Source organism: Hippocampus bargibanti, linkage group LG07 (assembly GCF_051943395.1).
Source record: "Hippocampus bargibanti isolate YZ-2025 linkage group LG07, ASM5194339v1, whole genome shotgun sequence".
NCBI lineage: Eukaryota > Metazoa > Chordata > Actinopteri > Syngnathiformes > Syngnathidae > Hippocampus > Hippocampus bargibanti.
The window spans coordinates 4,355,358-4,378,694 of record NC_142740.1 but is presented as its reverse complement, the minus strand read 5'-3'; the positions used below and the strand labels follow the sequence as shown (position 1 = coordinate 4,378,694).

At 38.8% G+C, this 23,337-nt stretch overlaps 3 protein-coding genes across 7 annotated transcripts in view; 2 read left to right on the top strand and 1 right to left on the bottom strand.

The window, feature by feature from the left end:
• Positions 1 to 24: 24 nt before the first annotated feature.
• On the bottom strand, positions 25 to 10,274 carry dcun1d4 (DCN1, defective in cullin neddylation 1, domain containing 4 (S. cerevisiae)). Of its 4 annotated transcripts, none has more exons than XM_089000271.1 (11): positions 10,232 to 10,274; positions 8,967 to 9,037; positions 8,843 to 8,882; positions 8,603 to 8,690; positions 6,612 to 6,691; positions 5,713 to 5,783; positions 4,582 to 4,673; positions 4,375 to 4,483; positions 3,153 to 3,257; positions 2,830 to 2,932; positions 25 to 1,380 (listed from the first exon to the last, which is right to left on the bottom strand). In XM_089000271.1, the coding sequence occupies exons 1-11, from the start codon at positions 10,248 to 10,250 to the stop codon at positions 1,325 to 1,327; spliced, it is 834 nt and encodes a 277-aa protein (XP_088856397.1). In that variant the 5' UTR covers positions 10,251 to 10,274; the 3' UTR covers positions 25 to 1,324. The 4 variants fall into 4 exon arrangements, with proteins under 4 accessions (XP_088856397.1, XP_088856399.1, XP_088856400.1 ...); XM_089000273.1 differs by lacking the exon at positions 10,232 to 10,274 and adding an exon at positions 9,992 to 10,200; XM_089000274.1 differs by lacking the exon at positions 10,232 to 10,274 and adding an exon at positions 9,151 to 9,590.
• Positions 10,275 to 11,653: 1,379 nt separating this feature from the next.
• ociad2 (OCIA domain containing 2) lies at positions 11,654 to 14,426 on the top strand. Its single transcript, XM_089001446.1, has 5 exons — positions 11,654 to 11,812; positions 12,204 to 12,288; positions 12,651 to 12,704; positions 14,077 to 14,124; positions 14,204 to 14,426. Exons 1-5 carry the CDS (start codon positions 11,759 to 11,761, stop codon positions 14,395 to 14,397), a joined length of 435 nt encoding a protein of 144 aa, XP_088857572.1. The 5' UTR covers positions 11,654 to 11,758; the 3' UTR covers positions 14,398 to 14,426.
• Positions 14,427 to 16,046: 1,620 nt separating this feature from the next.
• fryl (FRY like transcription coactivator) overlaps positions 16,047 to 23,337 on the top strand; it is a 121,231-nt gene continuing 113,940 nt past the window's right edge. Inside the window, exon 1 of one of the 2 annotated variants that reach the window (XM_089001443.1) lies at positions 16,047 to 16,200. The gene's annotated coding sequence lies outside the window, so the exon portion shown is untranslated. The remainder of the gene's footprint in view (positions 16,201 to 23,337) is intronic. The other variant, XM_089001444.1, reaches the window with a different exon arrangement.

The window sequence follows — 23,337 nt, the reverse complement described above, 5'->3', positions numbered from 1 at the left end:
ATAAAGTGCTCCAAACAAGCCAAATTGAGTTAAGTTAATAAACCCTTTTTATTTCATTATTATAGACATTGGTTATAGTGAAAACCGACATATAGACACATAGTTTTACGTACATATATACAGTTGGGACAAGCACGTTCACTTTCCTGCGTTGTCACAAGATCATATGAGAACATGAATTAAATCTATACATAACCGCTTGGTGTCTATTTCACTTATAGTGAAAGCAGTGGTGGTGTCAATTGCACGCCAGGTCAACGGATGCACTGCTGGAAAAAATAAAAATAAAAAAATGGACGCCACGCAAGCTTTTTCACGTGTCGTCAACATGAGGGAACGCTTGTTCCACCACGAGTTTACACCTGTTGTTTCCCCCCAGGTCTTAACATCAGGTTAAAACACAATCATGAGTTCCCGTCGGGAAACTAAACAATAAAGATGGTGAATACCCCCCCGCCACCTCCACCCAAAAAAAATAATCTAAGCACAAAACATTTACACAAATTTCTGTACAGAAAAAAAAAACAACCCAACCAAAAAAAAAATGGCTCTGACGGGATCTGCATGCAAATATTAAAATAATTTGGACGAGTCAGCATCACAGCACAGCCAAACACAGAAATGTGTACAAAAAAAAAACAGCAGAGGGCTATTGTACAATTCCGACCTATACCATAGGTGGCGCTAAAAATACTCATTTCAATACTCTGCAGGGGGGTGTGGGGGGGTGATGGGAGAGATGCTACCTGAAACTATCGGACGAAAAAGAGAAGACTGAACCACACGTGGGGGTTTGACGTCAAACAGACTCCCGATTTTTACACATATGTACATCCGTTTATCTAACGTGTGTGGTCAAGTTTGAGGCACAGCTAAGTGGATGCATCCATTGATCCGGTGTGAGGACCGAGAAATGCTGAGGAAAGGGGTGAGGGGAGGGGCTTTCTGGCCCACTTCAAATGGAATTAGCAGCAATGTGGTTTTTGGTGCTAAATAAAAAACAAAAAAAAGGGGGGAAAAATGACTGGCACTAATCAAGTAAACACCACAGGCAGCACAAACGTGCCCACCATTTTGCTCATTTTTTTAAAGACTCCCCTTTTGACTTCTCCCACTTTCTGGTGGAATATGGTCAAGTAGAGAGGAGGTGGGGGGGGGGGGGGGTAAGCCAACTGAAGCGAAATTGGAAACGTGCACTCACCAAGATACCCATTTCCCACCCGTGGCTTGTTTGTCTGTTGTTGATTCTCATTGTTGCGGTCGTCACAGTATTTCTGATGTTGGCTTATGATTTAATAGATGTATATATAGTTTGCGGTTGTCGCTAGGACATTTGTCTTTCCTTGTACCATTCCACAAACTCGTCCAACAAGACAGGCCCTGGTGGGAGAGAAGAAAGAGTTTTGGTTGGAGTTGGGCCTCGAGGAGCATAAATCGATATGATCAGCCAGCCATTCATTTGGCAAAGTACGACATGAAGTTTGCCTTTTTTTTAAAAGGACAACCGGCACCATTTTTTTGTTTCCTAACTGACATCAGAAAAACGTTTTCTAGCATCTAAAATACCCAAAACACACAGTATATTTTTAGTTAAATGCAAAACACCAATAAAAATGACTTAAAGCACAGGTGTCAAAGTCAAGGCCCGCGGGCCAAATCCGGCCCGCCACATCATTTTTTTCGGCCCGCGAAAGCAAATCAAACTTGTTAAATTCCATGATGATTGCGAAAATCTGAGCCAAAATTTCATATTTTTGGATGTCAACCACAATAAAAGTCATTATTCTTGACTTCAGATTTGAAAACGAGTTATTCATTAATTTGCTGTGTGCTCTATATGTAATATTGGAAGGGATTTAAACATTCTAATGGGTTCCCCAAATTCATAACGGCCCTCGAGAGGAAACCATAACTACAATGTGGCCCGCGGCAAAAAATGACTTTAACACCCCTGACTTAAAGTGTCCAAAATCTGCAAAAAATTGAGCTGCAAATTGGGCATTTTCAGAAAGTCCCGCCCCCAGTTCGTGACGTCACGCCAAGACGTCTTGCATTGCAGGAGAATCAAAACAATGGCTTCAGATTCGGAGAATATGCTTTCTTGTTACACATCCAGTTATGAATATGATTCAAATAGTTCTGAAGAGGAAAGCATACATGTTTGCAATCGATTAAAGAATTTATTCCGTGCCATTTTGAGGCAACATTGGGGGGAAATGTATCACCCAAAAAGAGGCAGAAAATGGCGCCCAAGCTCCTGTGAGGAATTAATCAGCCCGTTTCCACAGGCTGATAAATTCCTTCCATGGAACTTGGTCGCCCTCTTCTGGCGGCTTTTTGGTGCAACACGAGGTTTTCAGACCAAACAAGTACAGCAAAATACATTGACGTGATGGCAGGACTGCTACAATGTGTCGTTTTTTCGGTCAGGGGCGTTCCTTCAGTGACGTCACCTACGGACTCGTCACCAACTCAAAAACAAGACTTCCTGAATATTCAGCGCGAGTCTTAAAACGTAAAATATAGCTATATATGTGGTGGAATCTTTATAAAATACGTTCAGTAGAAGTCATTTGAAGCCATTTTACAAATTATGTCCGGAGATGTCGGTTGTCCTATAATGTGTCCCAAAACTGCCACAAAATCAGCTCAGAAATGGTGAGATTCAGAAAGTCCCGCCCCCTTGTTCGTGACATCACGCCAGGATATACCGTCACAAACTGCCCTGCACGTGACGACATTATCTCTTTGGGTTCCTTAGCCAATTTGCCTGAGAGGGAATTCACTTACACCCGTCCCACTACCCCAGATTGGTCACGTTCAACTTACAGGCTCCATCCTCGTCGTAGTTGCTGAGGTCCAGGTTGATTGTCCGGCTAAACTCCAACACGTTGCACCACTGGTCTTTGTTGACTACTTTGTACTTTGATTGCTGAGGGAATCAAACAGGAGCACAATTGCATCACAATCGTCGCTTTTTACCCAAATTATTAGTCTACTTTTCATAAATTTAACGTTCATAAACCAAAATATTCGGCAGCCAATTGGTTCGTAAACCGAGGTATTGTTGTATTTTCAATTTCCGAATACATTCGGGAATGGCAGAGAATGAGTTAATTCCTCTACGGCTGTCAACAGGTGACTCTCCTTACCTCTAGAAATTGATTGAAGACAGGAAAGAGAGGCCACGTCTTTCCCAACAAAAGCCCCAGCATGCACTTAGCCGTGTTCAAGTCCAAACTCCTCTGATCCTTCTCCTGCAATAGGGTATGCGCACAAACGCATACATAAGATTATTTTTGTACTCAATTCCATAATAATAATAATAATAATAATAATAATAATAATAATAAATTTCATTTGTAAGCGCCTTTCAAAACTCTCAAGGTCACTTTACAGTCAGTGGATCAGTTTTTCTGTGGTTGAGTAGCGGCAGCCACACGCGCCAACGTTCACTCAACCCGGGATAACTCAAATAAATAAAAAGCTAGCTAGCTAGCTAGCTAATAGATAGCTAACAGACAGCCAGTTAACCAGAAATGGCCCAGAGCGATCAACATTTAAAATACAAATTGATATAAATTTCAAAACATTGTATGATAACACTATTTTTTGCAATGGAACTACTCTTAGATACAGTGAGACCTCAACTGACAAACACCTCAACTTACAAACTTTTTGTCTTACAAACGTCAAATTTCTCAAAATTAAACCTTATAATAAGCACTATTTTCATAATACACACCCACCACGGCTGGCGGAGTGATCTTCGGCGGAAGCACACGACCAAACAGCACCAGAGGTTAACATATCAACAGTCCTTATGGAAGGTGACTCTCCTTCCATAAGCCATCAGACCATCAAAAAGGTAAATAAAACTTTATTTTACAGCACAGTTTATTTCTTTAATTAGTCGTCATGTAATGCGCCTCTCTTTCCAAACAGCAATTCCCTTTGACCTCCAACGCCATTCCATCAAGCCATAAATGACCATCACAAATGTAAATAGTGACTTTATGATACAATGCAGTGTATTTCTTTCATTACAATACAATTGCATTTATTATACATAGAATAAGGTATGTTGTGTGTAGTTTTAAGGCTTATTTAGTTGAAAAGTATATTTTATGGAAACCCGGGAACGGATTATTCCCATTTTAATGGTTTCCTATGGGAATTTTTTTTTTGAGATACACACTTTTAACCTTACACATTCTGTCTGGGAACCAATTAAGTTCGTAAGTTGAGGTCTCACTGTACTTCAACATAGTTGGTACCAAAATTCCAGAAATTTGTGCTAAAGCACTGCTCCTATTTCCATAGCATAGCTCCACACATGCACACACGCACTGATTTCACTTCCAGCAGACTCACCCTGGCAAAGTCAAAGGCGTATCGGTAAATGAGTTTAAAGCTGGTGCTGTCGTTTAGAACGGACCTCAGAAAGTCCAATGAGTTCCTTAGCCGCTCCGTTGAGTCGCACCTGGAAAGAGCAAGTGATGATGGAAATCCAGACCATAACCATAAAACCCCCCCCCCCCCCCCCCCCCCCAAAAAAAAAAAAAAAGATGGCATACGTACTGCAATGAGCCCATGCCCTTCAGCCACTCCTGCAGTGTAAAATAGCCCATGCTCTGAGCGTCTAGTTTCCATGCTAGCACTAGCATCACCACCTGCAACACACAAAATATAAATCTGACCTTTAGGGTTTTTTTTGGTTATCATTAAAAAAAAATCTTAAAAAATAAATAAAAACAATTCCTCATTCAATTCACTGATTGCCAAAGTACTTTTAGGATAATTTAATGATTGAACAAACAAACAAGGGCGCGGAAAATCCTACTGAACCCTCCGCACCCTGCCCACCACCTTTTCCAGCTACTTCCCTCAGGCAGGCGCTACCGATCCAGGCGCACCAAATCCAGCAGACATTTAAAGTATTTTTTTTTTTTTTACTTTGTTACTTCCGGGTTGAGTGAAAGCTAGCGCGTGTTTGGCTGCCGCTGCTCACCCGCAGAAAAAATATCCTGTGACTGTAAAGTGTCCTTGAGAGTTTTGAAAGGCGCTTAAAAATGAAATGTATTAATATTAAACAGCTTCTTCCCCCAAGCCATTAACTCTTTAAACACTAACTCAATTAGAACTGTATAGTGCCCCTTTGCAACTTTTTGATGATGATACTAGTGCAGTGTGTTCTACCGGAAGCAAATTCCTTGTGTGTTCTACATACTTGGCAATAAAGATGATTCTGATTCTGATTAGTCGTTTGTGTAAGCTCTCACTCGTACAGGAGTGGTCCATCGATGAAAAGGTTTCTTCAGCCGTCATCTGTATGTCTTTGAAGGTGTCTGACTTTTCGCTCCTCATCCGAAAAGCTTGGTCAGCGAACTAAAGTTGTGCTGGTAGCTCTGGCCCTCTATCTATCCCGAATGGACAGAGGTGGCTCTCCTCCACAACCTTAGAGCAGGGACCTATTAAAGCAGAGGTCTGGCTCTGCCACCTCTGTCCATTAGGGAGGACCAGAGCTACCAGCACAGGTTTAGTGTTCTGACGAAGCTTTTCAGATGAGGCCCGAAACATTCAACACATTCAAAGAAGTACAAATGACGGCTGAAGAAACCTTTTCATTGATTCATGGTTTGTTCATTTTGACACCTGCACCAGTAAAAAAAAATCCCAAAATTGCTTGGTTGCCAAAATTAGACATCTTACATTCTCAGGTTCCACTCCAATGTCCTCGCAGAACTTTTCCATCCCCTCTGGTCCCACCACGTCGTCGCAGCCTGTCAAGAAACGAGCAGAAAGTGTCCTTGAGGGTTTTGAAAGGTGCTTATAAATGATATGTATTACTATTATTACTATTATTACTACGATTACAACTACTACTCCTACTATTACTGCTACTATTACTACTACAATTACTATTACTACTACCATTACTACTACAATTACAATTCCTACTACAATTACTACTACTACATTTACTACTACTACGACTACAACTATTAGTACAACTACTAGTACAACTACGAGTACAACTACTACTACAACTATAACTACAACTAATACTACAACTATTACTACTACTATTGTTACTACTACCTTCACTACTATTATTACTAAAACTATTACTATTACAATTACTACTACAATTACTACTACTACAACTACTACTACAACTAATACTACTACTATTATTACTACTACCTTCACTACTATTATTACTCTTACTATTATTACTAAAACTATTACTATTACAATTACTACTACTACAACTACTACAACTAATACTACAACTATTACTACTACCATTATTACTCTTACTATTACTATTAGTACTACAACTATTACTACTACTATTACTACTACTACTCTTACTCTTACTATTATCATTACTATTCTCATGACTATTATCATCATTATTATTATTATCATCATCATTATTATCATCATCATTATATCACTATTATCATCACTATTGTCATCACTATTATCATCACTATTATTACTAATATTACTATTACTATTACTGTTCCTGTTACTATTACTATTACTATCACACATGACACTAACAAAACAAAGCGATTTCAAACGAGAAAATATCTGCTCACCCGCATATTCATAGAACCACTCCAAGCATCTCTTATTCGAAAAGGTTTCCTCCTCACGAATGAGTGGAGAGTCGATTTTTCTAGAAGGGCACAAAGAACGGATCAAGTTATTTGATCAAAAATTGCAGGAGCAAAAAATTAAATCAATCAAATGCAGTTATTTGTTCTGGTATATGTTTTTTATCTGTTTTGTTCACGTCAAATATTTTGGTACTTCAACACATTTTTTTCTTATGTATTTTAGATTGTAATGTTTTGCGTTATGTATTTGGATGCAATTTTTTCCTGCTAATATTTCATTTTCATTTCTTTCCTTTCCTCTTCCTTTCATAACTTTGCTCCTGTGAAATGTAAATTTCTCCACTGCGACAAAAATAAAGGTACAGTGATACCTCGGTTTACGAACCCCTTGGCTTACGAACTTTTCGGTTTACGAATGTTAAATTTATGACAATTTTACCTTGGCATACAAACTTTTTTTCGTACACGGAGCTGCCTCAATGAATGATGTGTCGTTCGCGACTAGATAAGAAAGCACCTACAAGGGCTCATTCCTCAAGATGATGAAAGAAGAAGGTTACGTTCCTCATCAAGTGTTTAATGCTGATGAAACTGGCCACTCCATTCCATCAAGCCATCAACGACCATCACAACGGTAAATAAAACGACTTTATTATCCAGTACAATTTATTGCTTTAATTATAATACCATAGCACATTTATTATACATAAAATAAGGTATATTTTGTGTAGTTTTAAGGCTTACAAAATTAGAAAATTATGTTTTATGGGGACCTGAGAACAGATTATTCTCATTTTAATGGTTTCCTATGGGAAATTAATTTTTGGGATACACTCTTTTCGCCTTACACACTATGGGAACCAATTAAGTTCATAAGCCGAGGTATCACTGTACATCCAATCCAAAACATACAGGCTAATAGTATAATTTTTTTGTTTTACACTTGTGAATTATGAGCAAAACTATTTTCTTGAACTTTTATCTGATAGTATCAATGTTTCCAATATGTTTGGAAAATGATAAAATCACCTGTTAAAATATGACTTTCAATCTTAAGAAAAAATAAATTTTTTTCAGCGACCACAATGTATAGGTATGCTACAGTGAGCTATATTCCACCGCGATTGTTTCTGTCCAATGAACCGAGCGCACTCTGTACTCGCTGTCGTATATCATTGCATTTTTGTGAAGTACATATTCGTTTTTCATGGGATTTTCCTAGCTATGCAGTTTATGATGACGTATTACACACGTTTCCCTCCATGCTGGTTCTTGAAATTTCCGAATACAACAACGAGAAACAGGGGAAAAAAATTACTTCGCTAACACTAGTTTATAAAGGTGAGTAAGTTGTATTTTTAGAACTCATAGAAGTGGTAGAATATATATTTTCCTCCATAACTGCCAAGTTTCAAGCAAAAAGAAGCATTAGCATATATATCTCTAGAGCTGGCAATTTTCTTTCCTAGTACTTAGTGACAGCCATTTTTGATTTCTGACAAAAATCTGCCTGCATTCGATCGTTGATATTTGCTAATTTATATTTTGAATCTTTTCTTGTGTTTTCTGTTCTTGTTTAGAATTTCAAAAGCTTTTCAATGGTACCTTACTAGTTAATCTGCCAAGAATTAAGAAAGTTATGATAGTTTAAACTGTAATAAAGAACTCGTCACAGATTTTCATTGTGTAATTACAGGCAGAAAATCCCTTCATATTACGAAAATTAAAAATTCCATTATTTCCTTATTATTTGTCAAACAACAATAATCTATACATCATTTGAAAGCTAGTTAAATGCATTTTAATATGGTATTAGAAAAATTGTGATGAATTATTATTGAAAGTTTTTGTCACATCCCTACTATGTATTTTGATCGAAATAATAATAGATGAGAAAGCTATTAATCACAACAGTTTTTTTAGCATGACATTATCTTAAATGTTGTTGAGATAATAATAAAATATAGTACCTGTCCTGGCGACTCTTCTTCGCTGACATGTCATCTCCGGCAGTGGGTCTCCTCTTTTTCCTCAAGGGCATGGCTCTGGAGCAACAAGCTATAGAAAAAGATCATCATATTTCATATATGATCTTTTTTTTTCTGGATGTGTTTATTAGAATAGGAAATTTATTAGATGGGAAAATTGCATAATCCAAAATGGAGTAGGTCAATTCTCCATTCAGGTGAAGGAAATAATGTCGATCTTACCTGACGTGTGGCTCTCCTGCTCAGTGTCTTCCGTGAGGTTCTGCCAGAAGAGATGCCAAATGCTTTTAAGCCAAACAAGTATACGCTTCAAAAACAAATAAAACATGTTGTGGTATGCATTTACCAGCCTGTGCAACGTGTGGTGGATCTTATGGATGCTGGCCAGTGTAGTCAAGTGAGAATTCAGATGAAAATCTGTCAAAAGAAATAATAATAAAAGACATGAGGTACGGTTATTATAAGCAATTGTGGACATGGAAGTCAAGTCAAGTACGAAGAGACACGAAGAAGCACGAAGGTGACGTCACCGTCTCGTCAAAAGTCCCGATCCCGTCCGTCGGCTAACGCTAGCGGTGTCAATAGATCTACACGGCTTAGCTTTAGAGTGCTACGGCGTGATGTTTGAACACGAAACGAAGGGGGAGGACTCTTGACGTTATTCGAAATTGTATTTATTTGATTTCCGGTTGGTTCTCAAATGGCAGTCAAAATTGATCGTTAAAAGCGAGGCTGCAGGTCTAGCGTTAGCTTGTGTACCGAAATTAACAGCGCAACTTGCGAGGAGTTTGCAAAGTAGGGAAAGCGAGATGTGCGCTTGGGATTTGTGGTTCATTTCCGACATGAATCCCAATGGCGGCATTGCTCGGCCACAGCCTTAAAGAACTACAATTACCAAAAACCTCGACAACGCCAGCAATTCTTTCAAAGCCATCTACCCCCCCCCCCAACTTAACATTCAATCCGACTGATTTACAAGCTTTTTTTCGCATATTAAAAACTCAAATATTTTGTAAATACGACGCGCGAATGTCCTAATTAGCATACAAGCCAATTTGGGTGCTACTAAGGCCGGCTAAACGCAGCGAATGGGCTAAATGAAAGACGATAACTCAACTGCGTCACAGTGTTCACTCTCTTAAAAACCTCCACGCGCATTTGACACATTTCCACGTTCATTTCGTCGTTCACTAAATTCCCCGGAGCCGAAACTCGTTCGCCCGTCAATGAATACTTAAAGCTACAGAAAAAAAGACCGCAAACCAAGCAGAGAAGCATGAAACAAGAGCTTCACATTCGAAAAAAAACACACACGTCGGCTGTAATCAAGTAATGCGACTGGTTAGCGTGTACGTCTAAATGATTACACACAATCAAGAAGTGTGGTGTCGAACGGGAATTTGAAGTGCATTTAGACTCTGCACACGTCCTTTGTTGTCCCACTGGCAAATACAAAGAGGCCGACGCAAAATAGCAGAAATTCATCGAAAATCGCAGAGTTGTGCAAACACGGAAAGGTCGTCGAGTCGAACGCGTTTCTATTCATGTTCGGAATGTGTTCTGTTCTGCCCCGTAACGTGACCAAGAAAGCCGGTAGTGGCTACTACTTACTGGCTGCATCAGAGTGCATCTTTAGGAAACACAACTGTCGGTGGGAAGTCTGCAGACCGGCCAATGGGCGGAGCCAGCCACCGTATGCCGCGCCGCGCGGATGGTGATTGGAAGCGATTCCATAATACTTCCGCCCATGCTCCCATTCCATTGGCCACTTAAGCGGTCTCGTCAAAAATCACATCGACATGACTCCGCCCAAGGCCCTTTCCAATTGGTCAATGATTTCAAAACAGGCGTGGTCCATCTTGATTTTTGAATATTCCAGTTTTAATTTCACGAAACTAATTGAAAACACCCCGGCAAATTTGTCAAATTCAAACTGTTTAAAAAGTGAGTAAAACCGGGTGCCTTCCACCTCCAATTGTGTTCCCTTTTTATTGGTCACATGAGCTATGTCGAAAAAAAGGTCGGCCCCGCCTACACCCCAATCTGAATTGTCGGCAATTCAACGACCAATAGAATTGGTCAATTTCTTCACGTGACCACTACCACTTTTCAATCGAAGTTGTGGTGGTGCGTTTGCCGACATAAGATCTCTCGAACGCCTTTTGACTTTTTGTTCCCACTCCCCCTACTGGATTACAATAATAATAATAATAATAATATAATAATTCAGTTTTAAGCGCCTTTCAAAACTCTCAAGGTCACTTTACAGTCACAGGATAAGTTTTTCTGCTGGAATTACTGAATTAAAATATTTGTAATGACATTAAGCATCTATTGTCAAATTTCAACAGGACTACATTGTCGCTGCAATATGTGGTTGCACGTCTGTACGTGCATGCATGTTTCTGGAATGTGGAAGGAAACCAGAGTACCCGGAGAAAACCCACTCATGCACTGGGAGAATATACAAACTCAACATAGAAAAGCCAGAACCGCAAATGAACCCCATATTTTTCTGCATTGACAGAAAAACATTCCTACAATTTGATGACCGTGCTGCTGTTTTTCAAACTTTATCCAGTCATTTTATAATAATAATAATAATAATAATAATAATAATAATAATAATACTTTTTATTTACAAGCGTCTTTCAAAGCACCCATGGACACTTTACAATCAAAAAGAACAATGGAACAATAACCACCAGAACAGTAAAACCATAAATAAAAATTATAAATAATAAAATAGCATATTAAACTAAATGTGAATGTGATTTTAAACAGATGGGTTTGGTTTGGAGGTGGAATTTGAATATATAAAGTTTTTAAATCTAATTGTCGATTTAGCATCACCCATTGTTACCATTGTGACCCTTCCCTTTCATTCATCCATTTTCTAATTTGCTTATCACAAAGGTCGCAGGCATGCTCGAGCCTATCCCAGCCGTCTTTGGGAAGAAGACGGGGTACACCCTGAATCTATGCCAGCCAATCATAGTGCCACAGCCTAGTATTGGAAAATATTTACTTGTGTGTTTTCTTAGTTGGGGCGGTGTCCATAAAAATGCAGGGAGGAGTCCTGACGAAAGGTTTGGGCACAGAGTGAAAAGTTACTCAAAGAAACTCAGCGACTCTAACATGAGTACGGAAGTGACTGGGAAGAAAGAAAATGCAACAAAGGGCGCATGGAAGGTTCGTTTTCACCTTTTTTTTGGGTGGCTTTTAGGAATATAGAGATTGTAAAGTAGAGCTCACCAAGCTTTTTGAGCTACTTCTTGAGAACTGCTAAGGATGATAGTTTGATATGCACTTCATGTGCTGCTTGATCAGATGATACCTGAGATAGCAATGCTGTGTATTATTCTGTCTATGGTATTCCCCATTATGAACAAATATTAAGCTACTTCAATACAAAGTGGTGCTGTTTGGCAATAAACAGCATGTTCCCTATCTGCCAAACACACACCTAATTTTTCTTCGGAAATCACAATGTCCCATCTCCGGTGAACTATTTTTAAAGCCCGTCAATGTGGTCCCTATTAGTGTCTCGCGCCGTAAAGTACTGCGATCTTTGTGCCTTCAGTGCCCCACCTCACAAGGACACATCCCTAGCGAAGACGTGACGAAGGTGTGGAAAGAATGTCAACAAGAAAGCTTCTGGTATAGAGGTATGCTGCAAAACAAAACAAAAGAAAACTCACACAAATGAGTGGATTGCACAAGAGGGAACCAGACGGAAACACTGGGGCCCGGGTCTTCCTTCAATTTGCAGTCAAACTTATGTTTACATTCTTTTGTAGGGAGGCCTCTGGAAACAGTGCCGTGTACAGAGAACAGTTGCCATGTGATAGCATTAGCTTAAAGTTACCATTCTATCAACTTGAAACATATATATGTACACACAGTATAAATAAGATATAACAATTATGAAACCCTCAAGTCTTTTACATATGTTGTATGATTTGGATGATGAACTTTCTTTCCATTGACAATTTAAAAGTGACATGATCTTTGTTTTCCTTTTCTTTAGCTCTTCCCCTGTCTGTAGGCAGCATGGCTGTCACGGGGGCTCTCATCTACAATGGTCAACACACACAGACATACACACGCATGCACACACACACACACACACACACACACACACACACACACACACACACACACACACACACACACACACACACACACACATACGCTTTTTATGCTTTCCGGGGACCACTTTTTGGATCATCTCTTGTGGGGACCACCCTTTCTAAAACGTTTTTTATGTTTTCTTTATGGAGACCAGGTTTTTTGTCCCCATACGTCAAATGGTCCCCAGGACGTGACTGTGTAAAGAGGTTTTTGTCCCCATAACCACATATAAATGAGAGCACACACACACACACACACACACACACACACACACACACACACACACACACACACACACACACACACACACACACACACACACACACACACACACACACACACACACACACACACATACGCGTTTTTATGCTTTGCGGGGACCACTTTTTGGATCATCACTTGTGGGGACCACCCTTTCTGAAACGTTTTTTATGTTTTCTTTATGGGGACCAGGTTTTTTGTCCCCATACGTCAAATGGTCCCCAGGACGTGACTGTGTAAAGAGGTTTTTGTCCCCATAACCACATATAACTGAGAGCACACACACACACACACACACACACACACACACACACACACACACACACACACACACACTCATGTTTCAATGGTTTTGTGAGGTCCAGATAACTCCAGATAAGGAGTGAGGACCACAGTTGCTGATAAGTTTAGAGAATAACTAGTGTTACATTGGTACACTAAGTGTCACCCCATTTCCCACTTCAACGTCTTTAAAAACAAATAATAAAAATAAAAAAAGTGGACTTGAAAGTGAAATAACAGCAGGAGTGAGGTTTCTGAATGGGTACATTCAAAGTCCTCACGCCTGATGTGAATTTGGTTAAAATATCGTTTTACTTTTTGTGGTATGAACTTTTTCCTCTCATTAACCACGCACACACACACACATAAACACACACTGTGAATTAAAAGTGTGTGTATCCAAGTGAAATGAAAATACACACCAAAAAAATCATTTTGGGTGAATTTGTGAGGACCTCTCTGAAACTTTAACAGATGGATATATCGACCCTCTAGAAGCCTTTAGAATGAAAAACTTGTGAGGACCGGCCAAAAGGTTCTCAAATGTCAAAAATGTCCTCATGGTATAAAATGTTAGTGGTCCTCACAAGACTAGTCATACAAACGCACACACGCACACGCAACACACACACACACACACACACACACACACACACACACACACACACACACACACACACACACACACACACACACACACACACACACACACACACACACACACACACACACACCTCAGTTAAAATGTCAATTGACTTATTGATTGTATTTTAATGTAGGTATTTGGAAAACGTCAAAGCGGTTTGGTCCCTTTCCAAAACTAGCAGGTATGCGACATGACTTCTGTTCTGTTTTTTTTTTTTTTGTGACATAGCATTTTTTTGACCCAAGATTTTTAACTTTCAGTTGCAGGAATCTTCGGCTTTGCTGTGGGGAAAGCATCTTATGTCAGGACTTGTCGGCGCAAGTTCCAGGAGCTCGGCCCTGGGATCGAGCCACCGTTTGGGCCCTGGTCTGGCCCCTTTAATCGTGGAAATAGGTCCTGTCAACATGTATGTGAAGAGTGTAAGAAAAAAGATCTGGCGGGACCAACAGAATGATTAAAAGAAAAAATAAACGTGTCACTTTAGATTTTCTCTTTTTCTGTATTAACCCTCATATAATAATAATAATAATAATAATAATAATAATAATAATAATAATAATAATAATAATAATAATAATAATAATAATAATAATAATAATAATACATTTCATTTATAAGCGCCTTTAAAAACTCAAGGTCACTTTTCAGTCACAGGATACGTTTTTTTGTGGGTGAGCAGTGGCAGCCACATGTACCAGCGTTCACTCAACCCGGAAGTCACTCAAATAGATAGGAAGATAGCTAGCTAATAGATAGCCAAAAGATAGGCACCGTTACAGTCTACACCTCAGTCTTCTGACATTTTTTATTATGCTTAGAATATCTTGTTTTTATCTTTTCACCCCGCAGACTGTCAAATTGCAGTTGTAGACTGCAAATTCCCACATTATGTTGAAAAAAATCACACTGATTATGTTTGTGGGTCATTTTACCCATATGTAAAAATCCACACAAAACAGTCAAATAATAGGTGACATCAACAACAACTGTTTCTGAGATGTTATAAACATACTTGACAAAAAAGACGACATATTTTCTATCCCATTGGGATATTTTAGAACTGTTTTGAAGAAAGGAAAAGTGCTTTAGTCAACACAAAAATGGAAACGGGTAAAATTGACCCCTTAACATAATATGAGGGTTAAACAAATAAACTAATAAATAAATGAACAACACTTTCACTAAAGGATCTCTAGAGGGCAATGTTGTCACTTGAACCATAAATACCGTTCCAGTCGTCAGAATTTTGGTGCATTGCATATTTCATTGTATCTTTTGGTGGTGTATGAAATACATTTAAAAGTACAGTATCCATTATGGACAAATGAAAATTATCGTTATAATTGTGTGGTTTATTTTATGATTTTTAATCATATTTGGATTTATATCGATAGTCCCGGTTATATCGATATTTTTTCGGACTCCAGAGAATATTGATATAACGAGACTTTACTGTAGATAGAAAGCTAGCTAGCTAGCTAATGGATAGCAAATAATAATTCTTATTCTTCATTTTATTTCACCTTGTTAAGTATTGTAGGGACTATTTGATACATGTGTTGATTATATTTTTGATCATTGTCAATTAATTGTGTGAATTGTGATAATTGTGTGCTTATTACTATTTAATTGCATGTATTTTTAATGTTTTAATGTAGAATCTACATCACACAGTTTTATGATCGACATTGTAGATCATGAAACTGGCAAACCTTTTGAGTGTGCCTCATTCTGAAAACAACGTCACCTGCCTACCCAGAAGTTGGGGTGTCTTCCTTTTTGCGTATTTTATGTCCTTGTTGAATTATCTGTGATAATGTAGCGAAGCACCCACCCGTCTCGTGCATTTCGGTGTACGCCAGTTTAGAACGGAGCGTACCCCTTGGGATCTCACCCTGACCACGTTGTCCAATCAGCAGACTGCTTTTGTTCGATTGACGCCTATTTTAGTCCAATAGTAAGCTGAATTTTATGTATGCGCTACCGTCATGTATCCAATCACAACAGCGAAAGGCGGGGCGAAGTGACCACAGGCTACTCTGACAGACACTTTCAACACCGAAGCAGATTGAAGAGAGGAAAAAAAAAACACAAATCACACCACTACGTAAATCGTTCCAATGGAGGAAGGCCAGGACGTTGGAGCTTGTTCGGCGAATGAAGTGTGCGAGCTTGGCCGCATAGCTCAAATATAACGGTGGGGGAGTGAAGGACACAGACAAGAAGAAAAAGAGAAGACACAGAGAGGAACAAAGTTGTAAGTAACACCGTTGTTGTATCGGAAAAAAACGTTGTGGTCATTCGCACTGTGATGTATGCAACGTTACCGCACGCTAACTTTGTCGTTATGGTGCTGGGTGAAACCCAGCCTTAAAGCATGCCAAACAAGGAGTTAAAAGTGTCATATCGTCCACCCTAGTTTCCTTTTATAAGACGGTTAACACCGTTGCCTATTCCGGTGTTTTAAAACATTCACTTGAAACTTGGCTGTTGTGGCTACCTAGCATCTCTTTAACATTAGCCCCCCAAGCCCCAATACATGAGGCTAACAAAGCTGCTGGAAGGATCCTGCGTTAAATCTTTCAACTATCGTAGACGTTTTAAAATCACCTTCCGGCTGTGAATTGCCTACACTATCATACCACTAAAAACTTAAAAGTCAAATGTCATCAACGAAGGAATAACAAGCCTAACATGGCATTTGTGCTAGGGGGAGGTCACGCTTAAGTTGCCCTCTGGCTCTTTTTTTTCCTTTCCGGATGGCTTGTTTGTTAAAGACTTTAAAACTACAACATGTCTAACCGTGATGGAGTTGAGATTGTTCTGGGGAGTTAAATTATCAGCCTCAGTTACCACAATGAAGTACAGTAAAGTCTCGTTATATCGATATTCAAGGGAGTCCGAAAAAATAGCGATATAACCGGGACTATCGATATATCCGATATCTATATAACGAGACTTTACTGTATTTGCTTTGCCTCATGGGTTTCTGGAAAATTATTCGTGTACAGATTCCATATTTTTGATATATGACAGACCATGCAAAGTATATACTCTAGTTTATTGTAGTAGAACGAGCAAATTGTATCACTGGATATGCGGGTACTAAATCCAGTGCCCAAAAAGTTTAGCTATGGAATAAATGACCCTGCTTTCTAAAACGTAAACATGTTCACAACAGTGCCTTCCAACATATTTAAAGGACAACTGACACCTCCGGACATGTTTCATCAATAATTTGTAAAATCACTTCAAATGACTTCTATTGAGCGCATTTTACAAAGATTCCAAGGCATATAGATATATTTTAAGTTTTAAGACTCGCACTGAATATTCATGAAGTCTTGTTTTTGAGTTGGTGATGATTCCTGACGTGACGTCACGTCTGGAACGCCCCTGACCGAGAAAGCGACACACAATGCATTTTGGGTATTTTATTTGGTCTGAAAACTTTGTGTTGTTCCGTGTTGATAGCGAAATTAGAAGCAAACATAAATAACGCGATGGTGAATCGTTGTGTGTTGCACGAAGACTACTATTTGATACTATTTGACGCAAATTCCCAGCAGACAAATCAGCCCATTTCCAACAGAGTTTGAGCGCCATATTGTGCATTTTCTGGAACGCTACATTGGTGTCCTGATGGCTCGAATTGATACGGAAGCCTTCCTGACACAACCCTCTGTATTTATCCGGGCGTGGGACTGTCACAAGAAGGCTTATGTTCCTTTGTGGCTAATGGCAGTGAATGAGTTAATAGATTTATATTTTATATTAATGTATATAGTTTTTGTCTTCTACTGTCTCCCTTTCATAATTTTGCCACCGTAAATCAGGAATCACCATTGTAAGACAAATATTCTTATCTCATGATGTATTATATATTTTTTTTACTTTGTTACTTCCGGGTTGAGTGAACGCTGGCGCTCGTGGCTGCCGCTGCTCACGCGCAGAAAAAATATTCTGTGACTGTAAAGTGTCCTTGAGAGTTTTGAAAGGCGCTTATAAATGAAATGTATTATTATTATAAGGACTTCTTTAATTGATTGCAACCATTTATGCTTTCCACTTCAGAACTATTTGAATCATATTCATAACTGGATGAGTCACAAGAAAGCATCTTCTCCGAATCTGAAGCCATTGTTTTGATTCTAGAGCAAGGCAAGACGTCCTGGCGTGACGTCACGAACAAGGGGGCGGGACCTTCTGAAACTCGCAATTTCCGTCATTTTGAAGTAGTTTTGGGACACTTGAAGTCATTTTTATTGGTGTTTTTCATTTGACTAAAAATATCAGCCTGCGTGTTTTGGGTATTTTCGATGCTACAAAACGTTTTTCTGATGTCAGTTAGGAAACAAAAAAATAGTGTCGGTTGAATTCATTGTTTAACCGCATGTTTTCGCTGTATTTCAAAGTTTATCAGAAGGAAAGTTGGCGCGAATGAGTGTGTTTGTTTTAATCCGCTGAGACATTACTTGAACCATTGAAGCTCACAGTGTCGAAACACTGACCTAAGAGCTCTGTGAAATTTCCAGACTGTGAGAACCCAGCTAAACTGGCCCACATGGATTAGCCGAGCCAAGTCAGCATTGCAGACACAGCGTAAAAATGTCTTAAAATGCTTGGATAAAATCAAAACGCACACTTACTGCCATTTGTTTTATGCATCATGTATCTCTCAAATTAGTGACCTCCAGCTCGTGCTTCTGCTGACGGTGGCGTTGCACTGCGCAAAGTGCGTTGACGCACGGGACAGAGCAAATATTTGGATTGGTGAAGACCCTTTAGCACATGCTACATTGGCCCGTTTGTCTTCATTCAACCTCGCGGTCACCTGTTTCAACATGGGGCGTAGTTTGCCATCTGCAATTGTGTTTGTCAATGTCACTTTAGAGCAAATAAATTCAAGAAAAAGTAGGCCATTTTGTGTGTACCTCCTGTTGTTTACATTTTACCCAAGTAGTGGTAACTTCACTTGCGAGTATAATTCGTTATCAAGAAAATAATTATAATTATCAGATTCTGATTCTGATTAACTCATTCCCTGTCAGACAATTTGCATATGTGTACACTCCAGTGCCAGAGTTTTTGTCATTTTCACTCAAATTGCAGGACCCACAGAATATTGAGTTTTTGGACTACTTAGACATTCAATTCAGTGTAAGAAACCTTAGACTTTCTTCTTTCATTCGAAAAAAAAAAGAGTTAATTCCTAAGTTATGAGTCTGGAATTATCTGAGCCTGAAATGGGGGCAGGTGAACAAAATACAATACAATACATTGATTTTTATAGCATACAATACATTCATATAGCGATTTAACAACAGCTGAAGCTATAACAAAGCGCTAACATGGGCAAAAGAAAAAGCCTTGTGGGAGGGAAAAAACATTGCTAGGGGTCTGACCAACGCTTTATCACCACCCCTTTAAAAAAACAAAAAAACAAAAAAACAAAACCTGAACAATAACTGGATGTGTAACAAGAAAGCATATTCTTCGAATCTGAAGCCATTGTTTTGATTCTCCAGCAAAGCAAGACGTCTTGGCGTGACGTCACGAACTGGGGGCGGGACTTTCTTAAAATTCCCAATTCGCAGCTCAATTTTTTGCAGATTTTGCACACTAAATCATTTTTATTGGTGTTTTGCATTTGAATAATCATACTGCGTGTTTTGGGTATTTTAGATGCTATAATACGTTAGGAAACAAAAAAGTGACGTCGGTTGTCCTTTTAGGCTTCTATAAGTAACCTGTATTGGTTTGTACTAAAAAATAAACATTTAATAACATATATGCTCTAGAGATATGTACATGTACAACTGGAGAGAATACTACATATGTTACTACAAAAAATGTTCCTATACATAACTGTAATGTTCATCAGTAGGGGTGTGTCTATACCGTATGTACTGTCGCATCCCTGAGGGATAGGTGTCCTTGGGGGTGATGTTAAGAGGGGGAGGGGGTGGCCTTGTAAGTGACACCAAGAGCTGGAGTTGGGTGAGCGATCTCAGCCCCTTTTTCACGTTTCACTCAATCGGTGCGGAAAAAGTTCGTAGCAAGACAGAAAGATGTCGGCATGCCCATATTTGGAAATGCTCAAAAACAGCCTACCAGGAAGTGATAATGCACCCCCCGCCCCCAATCCACTGCCCGACTCTTTAAACCGCACTATGACGAGGTATCTTTTTTTTGCTGCAAAAGCAACCTTGACGACGATGGAGATGAGCCGCAGAAAATAATAGAAGGAAATAATAATAATAATGATAATGATAATGATAATGATAATGATAATGATAATGATAATGATAATGATAATGATAATGATAATGATAATGATGATGATGATAGAAGCCCGCACCACGCCGAAAAATATTGGATCTCATGATTGAATTTATCCAGAAAATGCAAAATGGAATTTGATTGGCACTACAGACAAAAAAAAAAGACTGAATTAGTATTTAACGCAGATATCAGGAGTTGGGGGAATCATCCTCCAATGAGCAGATAAAAATACAGTAAAGTCTCGTTATATCGATATTCTCGGGAGTCCGAAAAAATATCGATATAACCGGACTATCGATATATCCGATCCTGCGCGCATGTAATTTTCTCCTTGCGTTCATAGAAATAGTATCGTAATAAGCGGTACTATCGATATAACGAGACTTTACTGTAGTATCGTAATAAGCGGTACTATCGATATAACCGATATCGATATAACGAGACTTTACTGTATTATATGAGAAATAAGATCATCTGAGAGTCTACTTGACGTTTGGAAGAAAAGGACTAAAAGCTAGCTAGCTATTTGCTATCTATTTACTATTTATTAGCTGGCTAGCTAGCTATATAGCTGGCTCGCTGGCTGGCTTTCTAGCTGGCTAGCAAGCTATCTATCTGTATATCTATTGGATTGGATATTGGATATGCCTTTATTAGTCTCGCAGTGGAGACATTTACATTTCATAGCAGCAAAGTGATGAAAGGCTGGCTTTCTAGCTAGCTAGCTATTTGCTATCTATTAGTTAGATAGCTTTCTATCTATTTGAGTAACTTCTGAAAGTGACCTTGAGTGATTTGAAAGGCGCTTAGAAATGAAATGGAAAACAATTACTGTTGAGGTGGCGGTCGAATGTCAAAATAGTTGCTACGTCATTTGATGGATGATAAAAGGTTGAGCTAGCTAGCTAACACATTTAGGGTCAGTAAAAGTTAATCCCATGTGTAGCAGAATAAAAACACAGTAACCGCTGAGCTCTTGACATGTTTATATATATTTTGTTTCTTTCACTGGATTGCGTGGAGCTGAAGTTAGAGAGCTGGAAATAAACTATAATTGAGCCCTGCTCAGGAAGATTATCCCAAAGCGTTGGGAGCGTGGCTTTGGCTCATAATTGATGTTTAGGGAGGAAACCACCCTTTTTTTTTACCAGAGCGAAAGAGACCACCAGACGTATTTAGTTGCATTATGACAAAATACCAAATTTTTGCATTCAAATAAGATCTTGTTTGGGATTAACAAAATTGATAAAAGGAATGTCTATGGGCTCAACGTCCCTTTACGTTCCTCGTCCCGTCGTGTTTTTCACAAAGAAACGTGGTGATTATGGATAGGGCGGACCTATTATTTTGCATTTGTTGGAGTTGCAGCTGCGTTGCTTTTCTTTTTTTTTTTGGTGTGTGTTTTGTAACTTTTATTGCTCTCTTTTTTTTATACATGGAAAAATACCACCACAAAAACGTATAGTAGAAGATCATAAGATCAGAGTGTCTGGATTTGTACGAATCTATTTCGAAGGAAATGATGTAAATAATCTCTACCAACAGCTTTTTCAACTGGCATTTTAACATTTGGGGTCAGGTGAGACCAAAAAATAACTTTTTTGTTCATAATTTCACTAAGTATGGACTGTAGCCACAAGAGTCTTCTTATGCCGGTCCCAAGCCCGGATAAATACAGAGGGTTGTGTCAGAAAGGGTATCCGGCGTAAAAGCTTGGTCAAAACAGATATGCGAATCAAACATCTGAAGATGGAGGATACTGATTCGCTGTGGCGACCCTTTGAAGGGAAAAGCCGAAAGGAAAAGAAGATTTTAACATTTTTTTTTAAGGTTTCTAACACTCGTCCGAATGTTATCATTCAGCAGTGAAAACAATTCACACATTAAAGACACTCCTCTACTTGCAAACATTCGAGGTACGAACAACAGTACACACGAACATTTTTATACAGTAAAGTCTCGTTATATCGATATCGGATATATTGATAGTCCCGGTTATATCGATACTATTTCTATCCACGCACGGAGAAAATTACATGCAAACAGGGTCGGATATATCGATAGTCCCGGTTATATCGATATTTTTTCGGACTCCCTTGAATATCGATATAACGAGACTTTACTGTAATAACATATGTAGTATTCTCTCTACATGAACATATCTTTGTAGAGCATATATTTTATTAAATGTTTATTTTTCAGTACAAACCAATACAGGTTAATTATACATGCCATAACATACGTATATAAACCTTAAACATACTTATATAAGCCTTAAAAATACATTCCATACAAAATATAGCACTGAAGCAACTTACAAACAAATTCACCTTACGAACGACCGTGAGGAAACATATCTTGTTCGTAAGTTGGGGAGCGTCAAGAAGAAAATCACCTTAGATGTTATGAACTCATTCACTGCCAGATTTGCAAAAATGTGTCCACTCTAGTGCCAGGGTTTTTGTCATTTTCATTCAAATTCCAGGACCCAACAGAATATGAAGGTTCAGGACGACATAAATATTCAATGCAATGTAAGACATCTTAGACTCGTTTCTTTCATCAGAAAAAAAAGTTAATTCCTAAATGACATGGGTCTGGAGTTATATGAGCTTGAAATGAGGGCGGCTGTCCAAAATACAATGCAATACATACATATTAGTTTATATAGTGCTTTAACAACAGCGGAAGCTGGAACAATGCGCTAACATAAAAAAAGGGAAATGCTGCCCCCTCATGGAATGGAAAAACATCTCCAAAGGTCTGACCAATGCTTTATCGGCACCCCCCGTAAGAAAAATTTGGGAATGGCGTTCCGCGTCACACTTTTCAATTCCCAAATCAATTTGGGAATGGCAGCGAATGAGTTCTAGCTAGCGTTGACTCAACTTTTTACGCCATAAAAACGATGTGTTCCCACCGCGTTGTAAATACAGTAAAGTCTCGTTATATCGATATCGGATATATCGATAGTCCCGGTTATATCGATACTATTTCTATGCACGCACGGAGAAAATTACATGCAAACAGGGTCGGATATATCGATAGTCCCGGTTATATCGATATTTTTCGGACTCCCTTGAATATCGATATAACGAGACTTTACTGT